Source organism: Schistocerca nitens, chromosome 8 (assembly GCF_023898315.1).
Source record: "Schistocerca nitens isolate TAMUIC-IGC-003100 chromosome 8, iqSchNite1.1, whole genome shotgun sequence".
Taxonomy (NCBI): domain Eukaryota; kingdom Metazoa; phylum Arthropoda; class Insecta; order Orthoptera; family Acrididae; genus Schistocerca; species Schistocerca nitens.
The window spans coordinates 360,274,843-360,296,631 of NC_064621.1; the positions used below are offsets into that span (position 1 = coordinate 360,274,843).

General features: G+C 43.0%; 1 protein-coding gene across 1 annotated transcript in view; it reads right to left on the reverse strand.

Moving 5' to 3' along the window:
• LOC126199569 (mucin-2-like) overlaps positions 1-21,789 on the reverse strand; it is a gene marked incomplete at its 5' end in the record, with an annotated part of 132,457 nt that overhangs the window by 18,962 nt on the left and 91,706 nt on the right. The window contains one exon of the mRNA XM_049936492.1: positions 10,039-10,174. Within this exon, the coding sequence (XP_049792449.1) occupies positions 10,039-10,174 (136 nt within the window). The remainder of the gene's footprint in view (positions 1-10,038; positions 10,175-21,789) is intronic.

Here is a 21,789-nt window from a genome sequence, read left to right on the forward strand (position 1 = left end):
CTTAAAAAAATTTCACTGGATTCTTTGTCCCTGCCACCCGTTATGAACGGAGTCTCCCAGTCTATATCCGTTTATTAATGAGAGCAGTTCTGGGACCTTTCTATAGACGCTCCTGCAGTTTACTATTAGCACATTAATATTGTTATTCCCTGTTGCATTTTGCCTACTCCTACCTTGCCGCGGCTCAGGAGGCATCTTGTCGGGCCTAGGGAGGGAATCTCTAACATAAAAAACCCCCATGTGCACTCCACATGTACTCCGCTACCCTTGTAGCCGCTTCCGGCGTGTAGTGCACGCCTGACCTATTCAGCGGGACCCTACATTTCTCCACCCGATAGCGGAGGTCGAGAAGTTTGCACCCCAGATCTCTGCAGAATCGTCTGAGCCTCTGGTTTAAGCCTTCCACTCGGCTCCAAACCAGAGGACCGCGATCGGTTCTGGGAACGATACTACAAATAGTTAGCTCTGATTCCACCCCGCGAGCGAGGCTTTCCGCCTTCACCAATTCCGCCAACCGCCTGTATGAACTGAGGATGACCTCTGAACCCAGACGGCGGAAGTTATTGGTGCCGATGTGAGCAACAATTTGCAGTCGGGTGCACCAAGTGCTCTCTATCGCCGCTGGCAGGGCCTCCTCCACATCTCGGATGAGACCCCCCGGCAAGCAGACAGAGTGAACACTGGCCTTTTTCCCCGACCTTTCCGCTATTGCCCTAAGGGGTTCCATCACCCGCCTAATGTTGGAGCTCCCAATAACTAATAAACCCCTCCCCCTGTGTGCCTGCTCGGACCTTGCTGAAGGAGCAGCCACATGTCCACTCACAGGCAGAGCGGACAATGCCATACAGCATGTGCAATGAGAGGAGGTTGAGGTTTGTTGGAAAGGTTGTGGAGGGTGAGTGAGTTGCCTTTCCGGGGGTGGGAAACCAGGAGATTGGATAGTTTTTTAAGGTTTTGGGTGGCATGCTGTTCTAACGGTTGGCCTGTAGGGGGATGCTCTGAACAGTCGGTGAGGATGTGGGAGAGGAAAGATTGAGGACTTTGATTAGGGATAGGTGTTGATGGGTGTGTTCATTGGCTGAGTTGATGTGTAGGTGAAGGATTAGGCGGGCGAGGGCTATGGATTGTTTGGTTTGGAACTGGTATAGGGACTGATGGAAAGAAGGGATACAGCCAGAGATGGGAACCTTAAGTGTGAGGCCTTTGGGGGTAATGCCAAATGTCAGACAAGCCTGAGTAAATAAAATATGGGAGCATAATGTGGCTAGGGCGAAGGAATTTTGCAGAGGGAATGTAAATAACACTTGATGTGGTCATTGTGGGGATGTTGTGATGGTGACATGGTATTTAGAAGGTGGAAAGTGTAACGTGAGGCTAAAATGAATATAAAAATAAAAATATATTGGGAGAGATAAAGGTGAACTAGAAAACAACTAGAAAGCAACTACAACAACCTTTCGCCTGACTCCATCAACCTCCTGACCCCAGTGACACCCCACACCCCTACCTTCTACCTACTTCCTAAAATTCACAAACCCAAACATCCCGGCTGCCCCATTGTAGCTGGTTACCAAGCCCCCACAGAACGTATTTCTGCCTACATTGATCAACACCTTCAACCCATTATATGCAGTCTCCCATCCTTCTTCAAAGACACCAACCACTTTCTCGAATGCCTGGAATCTTTCCTCATTACCTTAGCCAGCTTCATCCTTCTTCACTTTTGAAGGCCAGACATACCAACAATTAAAGGAAACAGCCATGGGTACAAGGATGGCCCCCTCGTATGCCAACCTATTTATGGGTCGCTTAGAGGAAGCCTTCTTGGTTACCCAAGCCCACCAATCCAAAATTTGGTACAGATTTATTGATGACATCTTCATGATCTGGACTCACAGAGAAGAAGAACTCCAGAATTTCCTCTCTAACCTCAACTCCTTTGGTTCCATCAGATTCACCTGGTCCTACTCCAAATCCCATGCCACTTTCCTCGACGTTGACCTCCATCTGTCCAATGGACAGCTTCACACATCCGTCCATGTCAAACCCACTAACAAGCAATAGTACCTCCATTATGACAGCTGCCACCCATTCCATATCAAACGGCACCTTCCCTACAGCTTAGGTTTTTGTGGCAAATGAATCTGCTCCAGTCCTGAATCCCTGAACAATCACACCAATAACCTGAAAACAGCTTTCGCATCCTGCAACTACCCTACCGACCTGGTACAGAAGCAAATAGCTAGAGCCACTTCCTCATCCCCTCAAAGCCAGAACCTCTCACAGAAGAACCACAAAAGCGCTCCACTTGTGACAGGATACTTTCCGGGACTGGCTCAGACTCTGAATGTGGTTGTCCATCAGGGATACGACTTCCTCAAATCCTGCCCTGAAATGAGATCCATCCTTCATGAAATCCTCCCCACTCCACCAAGAGTGTCTTTCCGCCGTCCTCCTAACCTTTGTAACCTCTTGGTTCATTCCTGTGAAATCCCAAACCACCTTCCCTACCCTCTGGCTCCTACCCTTGTAACTGCCCCCAGTGTAAAACCTGTCCCATGCACTCTCCCACCACCACCTACTCCAGTCCTGTAGCCCGGAAGATATACACGATCAAAGGCAGAACCACGTGTGAAAACACCCACGTGATTTACCAACTGACATGCTTACACTGTGAAGCCTTCTATGTGGGAATGACCAGCAACAAACTGTCAATTCGCATGAACAGAGACAGGCAGACAGTGTTTGTTGGTAATGAGGATCACCCTGTGGCTAATCATGCCTTGGTGCACGGTCAGCACATCTTGGCACAGTGTTACTCCATCCGGGTTATCTGGATACTTCCCACTGACACCAACCTGTCGGAACTCTGGAGATGGGAACTTTCCCTTCAATATATTCTCTCTTCCCATTACCCACCAGGCTTCAACCTCTGCTAATTTCAAGTTGCCGCCCCTCGTACCTCACCTGTCTTTCAACAGCATCTTTGCCTCTGTACTTCCGCCTCAACTGACATCTCTGCCCAACCTCTTTGCATTTACATATGTCTGCTTGTGTCTGTATATGTGCGGATGGATGTGTGTGTGTGTGAGTGTATACCTGTCCTTTTTTCCCCCTAAGGTTAGTCTTTCCACTCCCGGGATTGGAATGAGTCCTTACCTTCTCCCTTAAAACCCACATCCTTTCGTCTTTCCCTCTCCTTCCCTCTTTCCTGATGAAGCAACCATGGGTTGCAAAAGCTTGAATATTTGTGTGTGTGTTTGTGTGTTTTTTATTTTATTGTGTCTATCAACATACCAGCGCTTTCTCGTTTGGTAAGTTAAAGCATCTTTGTTTTTTATATATTTTTTTCCCACGTGGAATGGTTCCCTCTATTATATTTATATATATGTATATGTATGCATGTTCCACATCTCCTCCTAAACCAGTGGACCTGTTTCAGTCAAACTTGGTACACATATCACTGACTGACTGGAAAGAATCATCACCTATCTATCAAAGGGTTGGGAGTAGAAAAGCAGTGTAGCCCATGATTTACAAATACCCATATTTTAGTTATCTAGTATTTGAGAATGAGAGCACTGAGAGACTTGTAATAAACTTTACATATAATTTCAAACTTTTATGAAATTTTTTGTCACTGATGACACCAACAAAATGATGAAAGGAAAAAAGTTTATTGCTTACTACATTTTCACCATTTAAACAGTAAAACTGTTGCATGAATCATAATGTTTTAAGGTGTTACTTCTTTACTACCAACTGTATTTGTGACCCATTTTGCAGACAGTATGCACATATACCACTGAATGAAACAACAAAATTACATTGTACAAAAGTTAGTTTAGGTGGTATGACATTATAAACACTGAGATGCATGAAGAACGGTGGCATCATATATGACTTTTAATTTAATACTCCTTTACTGCTTACACTGTTCACAACACGTATCACATAGAGCAACCACATTAAACATTTGATGTACTTGCAAAATTACATGATTGTGTAGCACATTGATCAGGAGATAAAACGTCATAAGCATTGAGCTATATGAAAATAAAACTGCAGGGCAAAATTCGCTAGACATACAGGTAAAATATGTGTACAAACACGTGTAATATATGTGAAATATATTTGACATGAGCATGTGTGGGAAAAGCCAGAGGTAAAAGCCTCATCCTTAGATCCTGGAGTGATTCCAGTCAAATTTGGTACACATATTAGTTACATTCTGGAAAGAAACATTGTAGGGTTAAGGACCATAAGCCTCCTACTGGGTGAACATGATAACGTGGAGAGAGAATGGAGGAGGAGGAGATGTACAGTCAGTGGGGAGGGGGGGGGAGGAGGAGACAGGCACAAATAGGAGGATGAGGAGATGGATGGAGAGAAGGGAGACAAGGAGATGGACAGAATGGAAATAGGAGATAGATAGAACCTGGTGATAGATAGACACAGGGAGAGAAAGTGATAGGCAGAGGGAAGGGGGAGGTGGAGATGAACAGGGATGAGGAGGAAATGGACAAAGGAAGGTCAGAGGAGGAGATGGATAGAGAGATAGATAGATAGATAGATAGAGAGAGAGAGAGAGAGAGAGAGAGAGAGAGAGAGGAGAGGAGGATATGCAGACAGAAAGGAAAGGGCAGGAGATGAAAAGGGAAGGGAGAGCAGGAGGTCGACAGAGAGAAGGGGGAGAAGGAGATGGACAGGGAGTGGGGAGGAAAAGATTGGCCAACTATTTTGCTAGAGCCTTGGTACAAAGTTTCAAGAATGAGTATTAAGCCAAGAGTCTTAAGAATTGTCCACAGTCCCTTACATATTGTAAGGAAATGCAAAGAACACATTAGACTAATTACAGTGCAAAAGCATTCTAACGGTATTTTTTCCTGTATCTATACACAAATGAAATGAGAAAAATGCCTAGCATGTGATACAGTGCCCTCTGCCATGGATTTCACACTGGTTTGCAGAGTACGGATACAGATGTACAAGCAGGGCATGAAATATAGTGGCTCAACAGAAATGCAAGTAACTGAAGCTTGTACAGATACATACTGGCAAATGAACCTGACTAAAAACTGCTGCTACTCTCATTTTATTAGCTAATTTGATATGTGAAGCACAAAGGTGCTCAAATGACAATCAATATGATTAAAAATTGCATCTACGTGTGATCTGTACTCAGGTGATTCATGTGAAAAAGTTTTGGACATGATTATGGCCACGTGATGGGGATTAACAGACTTTGAATGCAGGATGTAGTTGGAACAAGAGACATGGGGCATTCTGTTTCAGAAAACATTAGGGAATTCAATATTTCGATATCCACAGTGTCCAAGAGTGTGTTGAGAAAACTAAATTTCAAGCATTAGCTCTTACCACAAAGAACTTGTGGGCTGATGGCCTCCTCTTAATGACAGAGAGCAGTGGCATTTGTGTAGTTGTCAGTGCTAACAGATAGCAACATTTCGTGAAATAAATGCAGAAATCAATGCGGGGTGTACTACAAATGTATCTGTCAGACAATGTGGTGAAATAGGGCATTAATGGGCTATGGTAGCAGATGACCAATGCCAGTGCCTATGCTGATAGCACGACATGGTGAGAAACACCTCTCCTGGACCCATGACCATTTCAGTTGGACTCTAGATGACTGAAAAACGGTATCCTGGCCAGACGAATCCTGATTTCTGTTGGTAAGAGCTGACGGTTGGGTTCAAGTGTGGCACAGACCTCATGAAATCCATGAATCCATGTTGCCAACAAGGCACTCTGCAAGCTGGTGGGGGCTCCATAATGGTGTAGGCTGTGTTTACATGGAATGGGCTGGCTCCTCAGGTCCAACTGAACCAATCATTGACTGGAAATGGCCATGTTTGGCTACTTGGAGACCATTTGCAGCCATTGATGGACTTTATGTTCCCAAACAATGATGGAATATTAATGCCACCGGGTTACTGTTGTTCACAATTGGTTTGAAAAACATTCTGGGCAATTCAAGCGAATGACATTGCCGCGCAGATTGCCTGACATGAATCCCATCGAACATTTATGGGACATAATCAAGAGGTCAGTTCGTGCACAAAATCCTGCACTGGCAACATTTTTACATTTATGGGCAGCTATATAGGCAGCATGGCTCAGTATTTCTGCAGGGGCCTTCCAACAACTTGTTGAGTCAATGCCATATCGAGTTGCTACATTTAACCAGGTGAAAGGAGGTCTGACATGATGTTGGAAGTAGTGTAATGGCTCTGGGTACACTTGTTACCAGTTAATGCCGATTACTTCTTCTTTGTATCTTCAAACAATACTGATTTGACATGTCTGTCTGTGTGGTAGGTCATAATGCAAGCTCAGTTTGCAAAGATTTTTCATTTTTGTAGGTTTGGGAGGGGGGAAGAGCCCACCCCTACCCTGCACTTGTTGGATACACTCTTGTACCAGAAATGTCACTAACCACTCATTATGCTGGTGAAGCTTGAATGTCTGTGGAGTTGTGGTTATAGATTCATGAGTGATTTCCTTGTCCAGTAGTAAGATGTACATCCTGCACTGAGACATTTATGTGAAGCTGCACCTCACAACATCTCATTGCCATCAAAACACCAGGTATACATAACTAAAGGCAAAGGTCATCACCAAACCACTCAGGTAGTTCAGTGCACTGTGCTCGAATTCGAATGTGGACAAATTAAATTATTAGCCAGGTTGACCGAAAGCTTGCATGCTTAAGATACATACTGCCTGAACTTTAACAGCCCATAGCCATGAGGCTGTAGCCCCTACTCTAAGGTCAATTTTGGTAATGATGGACATAAAATGATGTGGTAATCTTCGTCAGTGTCACATATCAGGCCTATCAGGTGAAGAATATAACCCAAAAATCTACTATGTGCCATTTTTTAGATACATTACCTTTGCTTTACATTGCCTTTGCTTTACATTACCTTTGCTTTACATTGCCAGAGCTATGTACAACAGTAGTTAGTAGAGGTCACATATTCATCACAAAATGTAACCTTTGCTATGTTGCTATGTCTACTATGTACCAATAGTTCATCTGAATAAAAACAGGATGATGACCTTCCTTTTTGTCTATCTTGTGACACTTGGAGTCTCTGACATCACTGAAGAAAAGTTCTTAATATCTGACTATAGCTGCCTGCCATGAGATGGGGTCTTTGAGAAGAGGAAGAGGCTGCGAATGGCATTTGTACCTGAAGACCTGTATGATACTGCAAGATCTGCTACATGTGTTAACAAATTTGAAGTTGTTGACAGAAGAAAATTTCTTCAATTTCTGTGTGCTGCAGATTCGTGGGTAACAACAAAACAGTTGCAGCTCCCAAAGGAAACAATGGTACGCTTCTCAGCACGGAATCCCAGAGTCATAAAAGCGAAATATGCCTTCAGTGAATTGGAAACTTGGAAAACTGTTAATATTCTAAAAAAGGGAGTGGAGGTTTCTGACATGAGAAATATATTATTCATTGGAACTGAAGGGAAAATAATACTTAGCAAAGAAGAAAGGCAGACTCATTATCAACTATACCAAATTTTGATGAAATATACAGACCATTTTATGAGGACTTTTGTCCTATTAGTGAGGCTTGATTTGTACTTCGAGTTTCTTTCAATAGTGTACTGGTACTAAGACTGAAATTACCTTTGACACTTAGTTGATTTTTGAGTAAAAAGGTATAACCAGTTGGCTGTGTTTAGTATTTCTGACTTTAACAATTCATACTGCTTATGTAATATGCGATAAAATTAATTAAATATAAAATTCTGCCTACAATTGTCTTTCTATTTCATATTAAAATTTAAAATGTAAACCCTTGTGATATATTTTTTTAATATAATTCCTAAATAACGTTTTGGCACTTAGTGGGTTTTTGGGTTACACTCTTTAATTATGTTCAACAGCGAAATCCTAACAACAATAGAGCTAAGTGGAATTGTTGTTAAGGCACTGAACTTTCAAATCCCAATCCAGCCATTGCGATTCAGTTATTCATGATTTCCATAAAATCAATAAGGTGTGTTCCAGAGCCGTAACTTTGAAATTGGGCCTTCTGATTGCCAATCTCAAACTTGTCGTATCTGAGCTCATACTCCATCTCTGATAACCTTGTCCATGAACATTGAATTCTGCCTTTCTTGTCTTCAGTGTAGTACTCTTCATGCAGAGATTCATGATATATGAATTCTCCAAAGGATTGGTATTTGTCATGGTATGTAAATGATTGGAGTTCCAATTCCCTGTGACAGGTAGAGAATTTATAGGGCATTCAGATGTGTCAGTCTTCTGATGTTGGACTATATGGGAATGTGTGGGCTTCCATACTCATCATCAAGTTTCTGAGGGTCATCATATTGTGCTCCGAGAACATTGTCACACCTGTGTTTGCTATCTGAGAACAACTAATGAGGATCATCATATTGTGCTCAGAGAACATTGTAACCCCTTCACACCTGTATTTGCTATCTGAGGACAAGTAATAGACTCATTCAGTGTCATCCTGCACCATAGGTTGCTGAGTAGCAGCAGCCGGACTGGGGAATCAACGTTCTCGCATTCAGGCTGCCTTTACCAGCATAACACAAATGGCTGCATATGGAGGTGTGCCATGACTGGGAAGCACAGACTGCTGATGAATGATGTCGGATTGTGTTTGACACTAAAATGTGGTTCTGCAGTATCCAGGATGTCCATCATCTGCATATATTGTGGCGACCTAGGGAGAGGGCTCATTCTTTCAACATTTTAGAGAGGCACAGTGTGACTGAAGGTCAGGGCTACTGGTGATTGAGAGAACAGCACAAAAGTGTATCATTGACCTCCTGCATCCTCGCCTCTCATGTGACAGTATTATGGTGCAGTTTCCAATAGGAGATGCTCGTCCACACATGGCACGTGTCTCTGTGAATTGTCTGCATAACAGTGAGGTACTCCTGTGGCCAACAAGGTCCCAAGATCTGCTCAGTGGAACATTTGTGGGACCAGATCAGACATCAAGCCCATCCCAGTGCCAGTATCTGGATATCAAGGACGAGCTACAACAGTCGTGAGCCTGCTTACCTCAGAACAGGATACAACAATGTTGTAACACTCTTTCCAACCAAACCAGTGCATGCATCCAAACTTGCTTGGGTACAACATCATACTGATAAGTGGGCTCATGCTGCAAAATTCTTTGTAAACTGGACTCCAGTTTTTAATCATTAAAATAACATCACATCATTTTCTCTGCCCCTTTCGGGTGTTCTACTTTTTTTGTCAGGCAGAATATTTAACTACAATAATCATTTCAGTCAATGCTCATATAAATTGTTCAGTAACTATACTGATTACAACTGACTAGTCACTGTCAACTGCTTAGCCGGTTGCTGTATAAAAACGTGATTGCAGTTAACATTCCTATTAGCCTGATATTACAGGACTGTGAGTTGACTGCTAGCACAGTTTGATGCAGCCAACAGCTAAGAAGTGTTTATAGGCTACTGATCGTGAGTAGTTGGTTGAAACCGTATAGCCAATAAACAGTCTATAGGATTATTGAGTGAAACGAACTTTATATTCCAATGATGCATTATGGTGGTGTATCAGGTGGAAAATTTAGATGTCCAAGAGTTTCGTACGGTACATAGCGTGTTCTTTTACAATGCACTCATTTTGCAAGATGACACTGTCAGATTTGACATTGATACCTTTTTACTGGAAGGGGTTAATGCAAATAAGTGAACTTCAGCACTTGGTCTTATTTACCCAATCACTTGACTTGAACATTATTGATCAGCTATGGTTGTCTCAATAGCATGTGTTTCGAAATATTTCTGCCCATGGCATTATTGATATCCAGGCTACCAGAGTTGTAAAAAATGTAGGGAATCTGAAGCCTGTGCTCTGCCAAAGGAACTATCGTAACAATTCACTATTCATTCAGATGTTTATATTATTTTGATAACCGTTTGTCTATAGGTAAGAGCTAGATTAATTCAGTAAAATTTGCCTTTATGTCAAGTTTGTCTTACCTCTATGTTACAAGTTAGGTAGACTTGCATTCTGTCTGGAAACTTGAAAGCCGAAATATTGTTGTAAGCAATTATACTCGCATCCGTCTTTCCGACATCTGTTGTTGTCTGCCAGTAGCCGATCAGCTTTCGTTTCCTGAAATAAATATGTCATCATATTTTTGGAACACAGAGTTATAAATTTACAGTATTACAGTTTAAGTTTTTATTTTAATTTTGTAAGGCTAAAGCAGTTTCTGTACAAGCAGTGGCTCACCTTTCACTCCCTGTATTTTAGCCCTGCTACATTCAGATTTTCTGAGTGGCTTGTCACTGTAGACTAACATGGAGAGCTGCATGAAAGTGGTCTTCAAGCTGAAGACCACAACAATAACAACACCAAAAGGTCATCCAGTATATGGGATTAATCCTGCCTATACCTTGGGTTTAGGTATTATATTAATCATACACAGTTGATTTTCCTGAGACATATTGAGTCTCACCTTTTCCTACAATAATGATGTAGGTCAAAGTCAGAATTAAAATTTGTACGAGCACCACAATTCGAATCCAGACCTCCCACTTACCAGGAAGGTGCACTGACTGTTACACCACATTGGCACTGTGAGTACCACCCTACACGGACTATCAGGTGCATGAGCTGTATGTGATATCACCCATGCTTGAGATACAGGCAGGATTAACCCCATTTCGCTCATTGCTAAGGTGCTATTGCAATACTGGAGAGCTCTGGCAGTACTCGTGGAAGTTTAGTAGGGGAATATCAATGGGGTGAGGAGTGACTTGGAATGTATCACGGAGGAATGCCTATTAGCGTAGCCCCTTGCAGCTGCAGTAGGCACAGTGCTAGTGTGGCATCCTGGTTCGTGCATCTGCCCGGTAAGCAGCCTTCACGATAGCTTAGCATGTACTATCAGAGAACTGGATGCCTTTTGTAATAATAATAATAATAATAATAATAATAATAATAACTGAGTGAAGTATTCAACAGTGAACTTGAAGGGGTGCTATGTGATGTGCATCCAGAGCAAATTCCGGTAATAGTGACAAACAAAAAGGAAATAAAAAAAAGTAGTCAGGAGACTTAGGTTCAAATCACAGTACCGGTAGAAATTTTAATTCTTTGCTGCAGCCTACTCATTGTCATAGATAAAGGTGAGACTCAATATGTCTCAGGAACATCAGCTGTATATGATTAACATATCACCCAGTATAAATAAATTGACAGTCAAAGAGTGCTGTGCAATGTTTAGACCAAAAATGGCATAAAACAGAATTTGTTTTGAACAAGTCAAAAAACAGTACGAAATGTGCCCGCACACCAGAAAATGTGGTTCAGTTCACCAGAAAATACTTCAAAGTCCTACCAAGTCAAATCGACGGTTCTTGCAAGATACCAGTATGTTACGTTGCTCATGCGGACGAGTTCTCCACAGGTGTACAAATTCTCTTGCCAGCCTGCCTCCCCTATCTCCGCCGCAACCATTAAAGCAGCACAACCTGCCGAAACGGGGACACAAGAGTGCATGTGTATGAACACTGTAGTTAAACTAGCCAACTTGGGTTTTCAGAAGCCTGCAATCTTCTTGGGACCCATTCAGCCTGCTGCACCTGGCAACAGGTTGCGCTATCAGCCCAGGAATATGTTCGTGTAGATAGTTTCACTGCAGCTCATTTATCATAACGCTAGGAGCATCAACATTAACAACCCAATCTTCAAGAAGACTGAGGAGAAATTAAGAATCGTGGAATATACAGGGTGGTCCATTGATCGTGACCGGGCCAAATATTTCACAAAATAAGCACCAAACGAAAAAACTACAAAGAACGAAACTTGTCTAGCTTGAAGGGGGAAACCAGATGGCGCTATGGTTGGCCCGCTAGATGGCGCTGCCTTAGGTCAAACGGATATCAGCTGCGTTTTATTTTAAATAGGAACCCCCATTTTTTATTACATATTCGTGTAGTACTTAAAGAAATATGAATGTTTTAGTTGGATCACTTTTTTCGCTTTGTGACAGATGGCGCTGTAATAGTCACAAACATATGGCTCACAATTTTAGACGAACAGTTGGTAACAGGTAGGTTTTTTAAATTAAAATACGTACGTTTGAACATTTTATTTCGGTTGTTCCAATGTGTTACATGCACCTTTGTGAACTTATCAACCTCAATGCATTTGGCAATACGTGTAATGACATTCCTCTCAACAACGAGTAGTTCGCTTTCTGTAATCTTCGCTCATGCATTGGCAATGCGCTGATGCATGTTTTCAGGCGTTGTCGGTGGATCACGATAGCAAATATCCTTCAACTTTCCACAGTAAGAAATCCGGGGACGTCAGATCCGGTGAACGTGCGGGCTTCGACGACCAATCCATCTGTCATGAAATATGCTATTCAATACCGCTTCATCCGCACGTGAGCTATGTGCCAGACATCCATCATGTTAGAAGTACGTCGCCATTTAGTCATGCAGTGAAACATCTTGTAGTAACATCGGTAGAACATTACGTAGGAAATCAGCATACATTGCACCATTTATATTGCCATCGATAAAGTGGGGTCCAATTATCCTTCCTTCCATAATGCCGCACCATACATTAACCCGCCAAGGTCGCTGATGTTCCACTTGTCGCAGCCACCGTAGATTTCCCGTTGCCCAATAGTGCATATTATGGCGGTTTCCGTTACCGCTGTTGGCGAATGACGCTTCGTCGCTAAATAGAACGCTTGCAAAAAATCTTGTCATCGTCCCGTAATTTCACTTGTGCCCAGTGGCAGAACTGTACACGACATTCAAAGTCGTCGCCATGCAATTCCTGGTGCATAGAAATATGATACGGGTGCAATCGATGTTGATGTAGCATTCTCAACACCGACGTTCTTGAGATTCCCGATTCTCGCGCAATTTGTCTGCTACTGATTGGCGGATTAGCCGCAACAGCAGCTAAAACACCTACTTGGGCATAATCATTTGTTGCAGGTCGTGGTTGACGTTTCACATGTGGCTGAACACTTGCTGTTTCCTTAAATAAAGTAACTATCCGGCGAACGGTCCGGACACTTGGATGATGTCGTACAGGATACCGAGCAGCATACATAGCACACGCCCATTGGGCATTTTGATCACAATACCATACATCAACACGATATCGACCTTTTCCGCAATTGGTAAACGGTCCATTTTAACACTGGTAATGTATCACGAAGCAAATACCTTCCGCACTGTCGGAATGTTACGTGATACCACGTACTTATACGTTTGTGACTATTACAGCGCCGTCTGTGACAAAGCGAAAAAAGTGGTCCAACTAAAACATCCGTATTTTTTTACGTACTACACGAATAAGTAATAAAAAATGGGGGTTCCTATTTAAAAGAACGCAGTTGATATCCGTTTGGCCTATGGCAGCACCATCTAGCGGGCCAACCATAGTGCCATTTGGTTTCCCCCTTCAAGCTAGACGAGTTTCGTACTTTGTAGTTTTTTCGTTTGATGTTTATTTCGTGAGATATTTGGCCCGGTCACTATCAATGGACCACCATGTATACCAGTCACGAAATCCAGTCCAAGTTCAGGAGGAGAAAAGCAGTCGAGTATTTATGAGGCAGGTTCAAATAAATTGGAAGGTGTCTCGCAATCCAAATTAGAAAGTTACTAAACACTCATTCAGAAACCTCGATCATGTAACAACGTCTTTGTAGGCTTCATCAGCAGCTTTCTCACTCCATAAATACTTTGAAAGAGGACAAAGTGCGTGGAAATGTGTGCTAAGGGCTTGAGGCCATGTAGCAGTATATAGACTTTCTAAATTTAGGGCAAACATTGATTGAAACAGGAACAAAATATGGCCCAGTTGATATTAAAAACCACGGTCTGGTGGTATGCAACGTAGTGCAAAGAAGGCTTAATGAAACTAAAACTTCTTTTCTCAGACAGGTACTTTTTAGATTAATATGAAAAATGAACTTTGTTTTCTAAAATTCATTTGGGGAGCTAAGAATGAACTATTTTGCCCACTTAGAATGAATTCAACGAACCCCTAATACACATCCTGGGAAAAGTAATTAAAATTGGTATAATTGGTGTCATATTTGGCTGAAACACACTAAGGTCACAGAAACTAGACATACAAAACATTATTTTAGTTGACGTTGCGATATAATAGACATTTTCAGGTACTTAGGCCTAAGTGCAAAAGGCATCGACTTTCGGAGACGGTTCTACTTGCTACAGAAAACATGTATTAGAGGTGACTTGGTGATGGTTCGAATTGAGAATAGGCACGACTAGTCAAAAGAGGGTGAAGTTGCAGAGAAAACCGTACCTATCGAAATAAACAAATAATCCGCCGAAGAGGAAAAAGAGAACAGATAAAATCTACCGTTTTCTGGCCCACAGTGACCCAACATGAACACATTTTTCTGGAGCCTCGTGTTGTGATACTCGGGTAAAAAGAAAATTTTTCATCAACTTCCATACCCTACTCATAACAATATAATGAAAGCGTACAGAAATACCTGCTACGCAGTGAAGCACAGCGGGAAGACAGGCAGGAAGGCAAGATTCCTTTAGCTTGCTTGGGTTGGGCATAGCTTGGCTTGGAGTAAAGTAGGCTGGCAACATGCGGCAGCCTGCCCATCTAGCTAACAAGCAAGCAGGGCAGGTTAAAAGCGGAATGTGTACACCTCAGACCTGGACCTACACATGCATCCTTACCGAGTGTCTGTTGTTCATGATTAAAACCAGCAGATGCTACTCAGCGCCTCCAATTTTGTGAGTGACTGTTAACTGAGATCACAATGAATGGCTTGGACATAGATCTGTTCTGTATGTCTGATGAAGCTTGATTTCACCTGAGTGGTTATGTCAGCTCACAGAATCAGAGGTTCTGGGCAGCAGAGAATCCACGTAATTTCCTAGAAAGACCGCTGGATGATCAAAAGGTTTGGGTTTGGTGCGCAGTGTATGCACGTTGCGTTATTGGTCCAATCTTCCTTCATCAGACGCTGACTTCAGCGCGTTACATTTCCAACATTTTGAAAGCATTTGTGGCAGCATTAACGGAGGAGAGAAAGACCTACAGTTACTTGCAACAGGATGGAACAACTGCCCATACAGCTGGCTGAACCTTGGAGCACATTTACACAATCTTCAAGTGCTGAAAGAGTTGTTAGTAGAGGTCAGTCTGATCGAGGCCCTAGCTGGCCACCTTGATCACCTGATCTGTTTTTGTGCGATTACTTCGTGTGGGAGCCCTCAAATTCAAGGTGTATCGCAACAACACTCATAGTCTTCAAGAACATTTGGGACGAGACTGGAGCAACTCAAGCGGTCCAGCTTCGATTCGCCTCCAGCAACTTGCTGACCAGTGCCCAAAAGTGCCAAGAGATGAATGGTCACTTCCAACGTCTTCTATAATCAGGTTAGTACTATATTTCCGTTACTCTGCTGTTTCTTCGTACCCTGGGCCACTTTTATTTGCCCCGCCCTATGTATCCGGGGTATAAAAAGATACTATGAGGAAATGAACATTTATTTATCGTTATGTACGCGTATTTTAAATTTAGTTCACGTTATGACTTCACTGCAATAGACCCATGCATATATGCATGCATGCATATCATGTTCATTTTATCACCATTCCTTGTTACAACCCGATTAAATTTCGCCACAAATGTGCCACTATGATTTTCATTATTACATATTTTTATACTATTAATATTGTTGTCTCTTTCTGAGGAACTGTGATTCTTTGCAGCGATGCTAGTGTTGGCACGATCAACATATAGGTACGAGGGGCTTTCAATAAGTAATGCAATACCTTTGTTTTCTCGACTTATTTAGGATGAAAAAAAAGCAGGATTTTTTGAGGGACATCGTGGAATATCCCCTGTTTAGCCCCTGTACTTTCATGAAGTTCTGCTAGGTGGCGGCACTATATGTAGCCTTCAAAATGACATTTGTGAAGGAAGTGAGTTCCAAGCAGAGAGCTGTCATTGAGTTTCTTTCGGCGGAAAACCAGAGCATCGCAGATATTCGGAGGCGCCTGCAGCATGTCAAAGGAGACCTGGCACTGAACAAAGGCATGGTGAGTCGTTGGGCGAGGCATCTGTCATTATCACAGCAACACTGCGCAGATCAGTCCGATCTCCTGCATGCTGGGCGGCTGCACACAGCCATGACCCCTGCAACATTGGAACGTGCGAACACTCTCATTCGAGGTGACCTACAGTCAGTGCTGTTTTTCTAAAAAAAAAGTTTGAGGGTACTCCGACATTGGATATAATGCAGCGAAAATTACTTATAACTGAAACATGGGATACCACCTGTCTGCTTTTAGCCATGACGTCATCAACATGTCGAACTACCAAAAAAATGGTATCGGACTCTTCAGTTGACTTTACGCAAAGAAACCATTTCTTCTCTTCTGGAACTACCTGAAGATGACACAGATACTGTACCCCAAGGCTGTGCAATCTTCATGCCTTGTTTATTTCTTTATATGCCCAAACTCCCTACTTCTTTGCAAATTCTGCAGCCAAGTTTTTTGTTTGAAACCATCAACCAGTCATATTTCTCACAAAATGCGATTTCTTGTTCCAAAGTCTAACATTCTGGACGATCATTTAGTTTTCTATCATGCACAGGTCCGTTCACTGCATTTTCACACGTAAGTTCAGTGCTCAGGTTTACAGTTTCACTTTCGTCATTCACTGATGTTGAACTTCCTGGCTTTTCACTTGCACACGAATTATTGACAGTTTTTGTTTTTTTAGATGCAGGAGAACAAGTTAGTTTTCTGCTAATCTCTCACCTCCAACTTAACTTACAAGTTGCAAAGAAAGACAGGACACACTGTAAAACTTCGCACAACCGACAAGAACGGAACTGCAAACGCAAACGAATAAAGAGCAACAAAACAAAGATGGCAATGAATCGCGAAGGATCATTGTAGCGGGACCATAGAGACATCTATCGGTAGCTCAGCGTTTGAGCGTACGCATATCCGTTTAGCCTTACCGTCGCCCACTAGTAGCGGGCGAGGGCACTACATGCTTGCCGAACTGGCTGCCAGCGATTCAGTAGTCGAGAACGGTTGCCGCAGCTTAGAAATGCTCGAAACAGTCAATGGCATCGCTTTTCCCACCAAAAACTGCACTGGTATCGTTCGTATTGCAATTACCAACACTAAAAATGAAGTAAAAAAATTTACGTCTGTGAAATAAATCTTTGGCACTCTTCCAAGTTATCAACATCGTAAAAAAATTACCTTGTCGACGAAAAAGTTTAGGGGTACGCATCCCCCAGCATTCCCCCAGAAAAATAGCACTGCCTACAGTTCACAATGAAATACCTCGCTGCTCAAGTGGACGTCTCTATTGGTAGTGATGACATACTTGTCCGCCAGTTGGGGTACTCAAAAGGGTGTGTCTGAGAGGTTACCTGCCGCCTAAGACTATAAACAGCTTCCATCTGTTTGGCTAAATGAAAAATACACTCCAAAGGAAGCAGTACGTGGTTAACGGGGAGGTTATTGTTGTAGCAAGACGCTGGCTCCGATGCCGACCAGTGGAGTGGTACCATGAGGGCATACAGGTCCTCCGAGTAAGGTAGCGTAAGACCGTAGCATTGAATGGCGATCATGTTGAAAAATCCTGAATAAAACCAACTTCCTTTCAGAAAAAAGTGTTGCATTACTTATAGAACGCCACTTGTGTTACAGAGATATTTTGGGAACTCAAATGGGAATTCCTGGAGGGAAAGTGACGTTCTTTGGAACACTGTTGGGAAAATTTAGAGAACTGGAATTTGAAGCTGGCTGCGGAGCGATTCTGCTATCATCAACGTACATCTCGCGTAAGGATCACAAACATAAGGTGCGAGAAATTAGGGCTCGTGTGGAGTCGTACAGATAGGCGTTTTCCCTATCACTCTATATGAGAGTGGAACAGGAAACGGCCGCGCGGGATTAGCCGAGCGGTCTAGGCGCTGAGTTGTGGACTGTGCGGCTGGGCCCGGCGGAGGTTCGAGTCCTGCCTCGGGCATGGGTGTGTGTGTTTGTCCTTAGGATAATTTAGGTTAAGTAGTGTGTAAGCTTAGGGACTGATGACCTTAGCAGTTAAGTCCCATAAGATTTCACACACATTTGAACAGGCAACGAAATGAATAGTTGTACGTGGTACTGTTCGCCATGCACCACACAGTGGCTTGCGGAGTATGCATGTGGATGTAAATTGCAGCGAAGAGCAGTTGGTGCTCCATGCTACCAGCTCCAGCGGTCAGAAAGGAGTATGTGATAGTCTGAGACTTTTTAAAATAAAATATTTTACGCAGTCTGGACTGTTTTATTATATTGTTAATAGTTGATGCAGAAGACTATGAAAATGATGTGACCAGATTTTAAATTTCTAACAACCTTGCGGCAAGACTCTTTAGTCTGCCGCCGTAGACAGTTACTGTGTAGCTCGTTTTACATGAGCGATTTCTGGTCAAAATCGACTACTCGTTGTGGCTACGCGCCACGTGCTTGCATGAACGAGGGTTGGAACTTAAATAGTGGTAACTATTTATTCACAACCGATACAAAAGAGTTACATTTTTCCCCCTGTTACTGTCCTTCGAAGCAGTCACCAGCGTTGTGTAGAACCCGTTGTCAGCGATGTGGAAGGCGTAGTGTGCCGTTAGCAGAGCCTGTTCTGTTGATGGTGCGCATGGAGCGGTCTAAAGTTATGGTGGTTCTCGTGTACGAGTGTGTTGGTGTTATCCTAACGCATTACATTCCTCCACGGCAGACTGTCAATGCACAGTATTATTTTTCACTTTTGGAGCATCACCTGCGACCACCTTTACGAAAGAAGCGACGACACACTCTGCGCATTTTGCACGACAATACGCGGGTGCATACAGCGCAAGCTGTGGCTGCTCTGTTCGGTCGATGGGACTGGCTAGCACTGTACCATCCACCATACTCCCCGGACTTAAGTCCTTGTGACTTTGATTTGATTCCGAAGATGAAGGAACCACTTCGTGGCATTCGCTTCAGAGCTGTTCCAGAGATTCGACAGGCAGTAGACCGCTCCATTCGCACCATCGACAGAACAGGCTCTGCTAACGGTATACTACGCCTTCCACATCGCTGGCAACGGGTTCTACACAACACTGGTGATTACTTTGAAGGACAGTAACAGGTGCAAACATGTAACTCTTTTGTATCGGTTGTGAGTAAATAGTTGCTATTATTTAAGTTCCAACCCTCGTATATCAGCAGCCAACCGACAGTTACGTTAGTGATCATTTGCCTGTGCTGAGTGTGTAGAGTTCTTAGATGAGTATGGTACAGACTAGGCAAGTGCACAGGGGCAAGCGACTATGGTATTGCCCGTTAACAACGAAAGTTGACATTCTCGCAGTGCGCAGTAATAGTTTTTGTACTTTTGTGTTTTCTTAAACTTTTTTCTTCGTGGTTCCTTTGTTTTCGTGTCAGACTGTGAAGGTTGCACTACGGTCTGCTATTCCTCCTATTAGCATTCTCCTAGACGAGAAACGAAATAGCTGAAAAGAAAAAGTTTACATTTTACAATACATGGACACAGAAATGTCCACACAATGCATAAATAAGGATTTAAATACATAAACGTTATTTTTAATTAAAATTGTTGAAATAATGATAAAGTGAGGTCTGATAATGGAAAAAATAATTTTCGACATTATTTGGCATTTAAGAGAACAAGCCTCCTAGCAGAGCGGAGATTAGCAGTAGCTTAACGGTTGTACACAGTTTCTATACATCGTTTAGTTTAGTGGCATTCTAATTTACTTACGAATAAACTAGCGCTTATTAACTTCCCCTAAGTTTTTTGCGTAAATTGTAGTGTATATCTTTGTGTAGGGCAACTTTCTCGGTTAGCTCAATGCCCCCAGAAGCACCACATGACGTGACTCCTAAAAAGTAACTGTTGACACAAGAATTTTCAGTAGAGAAATTTATTTCTGTTTTAAAAACCTGTGGATCTTGCGGTCTTAGGCCGTAGTGAGAACTGTCCAGAGTAGGTTTTAGTGTTTGTTTATTCTCCTCGTTTGTATTTTTTACATTCGAAACTCAGTAGTGCCACAGTCAGGTAATTTTACTTTTGCATAGATTTGCTCGTACTTTCTCAGTTACTCTTGACTGTTTTGTTTGTATTTTTTGAGATCTTAAGCAATTTTTTTACACAATACGATATGGATAGGTACTGTACTTGTTGTGAGCGGACACAAGGAGAACTGAGTGCTGTTTGTAAACAGCTGGAAGCTGCACTGGCCACAGTCGACAGGTTTGTGGCTGCTGCTCAAAGTTGCAGCGACATCTGGTGCCGTTGGAACATCTGGTGACCTGGTTGTTGCTGTGTCTTCCAATATGCAACATCTGACCGAACAGTCGTCAGACGAGAGTGAGTGGCGGACACTGGTGGGTACACGCGGAAGGCGAAAGAGGGAATGGGCTGCATGGCTGGGTCCTTACATCTTATCAACAGGTACGGGTTGCTGCCCAGTGTTGTATATATTTCTGGGCTAGCACGGGATGCATCTCCTGTTGGACCAGCGGCCGGTCAACTGAAGAGGACAGTTATGCTAGTCATTGACAGCTACAACTTAGGTCGGTAATGGAACCCCTCGTTGAAGTAGCACGCAGGGCGGGAAAGAATGCCAGAGTACACTTGGTTTGCTTGCCGGAGGGCCTCGTCCTAGATTTGGAGGAGGCTGTGCCAGCAGCTATCGAGTACGCTGGGTGCAACCAGCTGCAAATAGTGACACATGTCACCACGAATGATGCGTACCGCTTGAGTTCTGAGGCCATCCTTGGTTACTTTCGCCAGATGGTGGATTTGGTGAAGGCAGCTAGCATCGTATGTGGGTTGCAGGATAAGCTCGGTATTTGTAGCACCATACTGAGAGTCGGTTGCGCTGCTCTGGTTTGAAGCAGAGTGGAAGAAGATCTAAACCATTGCCTCTAACTATTTTGCAGTGGTACCGGATACAAATTTCTCGATCTCCGCTGGTGAGTGGAGAATTGTAACGTTCCCCTTAATAAGCTAGGCGTGCACTGCACGTAGGAAGCGGCTAGTATGGTAGAGGAGTATGTGTTGCGTGAACATGGTTCTTTTTTTAGGTTAGAGCAGGGGCGGACAAACGTTACACGCGGCTCATGAGCACACAGCGGCGCACGTGTGCTGCTCGCGTGCAATCGTCGACCGGGACAGTGCCGACAGCCTGCAGATTGCGGCAGTGTAGTACCAGGCTAAGCTGCGGACGTTGAAGCAAAGCGACCACTACGTAGTGAACGTTGTATTTCAATAACTGGAAAATGCAGAGTGAATCGAGGAAACGGAGAATTGGAGATTTGCTATCTTTTAAAAAGGAATGGGAGAATCATTTTTTCTCTGTGGAAAAACGTGAAAATTGGAAATGTATAATATGTGACAGTATTCTCGCTGGTGAGCGGAAGTTTAATATTGAACGCCATTATAATAAATTTCAGTATGTTGCCGTTCTTAGTGCAATAAAAGAGGAATTTCTCAAGCGATTTGGGGATATATCTTACTTATCCCAAGGTTTTGAATAGTTCTCGAGAGAATCTGGTTTCTGTAGATGATATTAATCTCAGTTTGCAAATGGAATTAATAGATCTACAGTGTAATTCTCGTCTGAGAGACAAGTTCCTTTTGGCAAGACGTGTAATAGATTTTTATCACGACTTTCCACAGC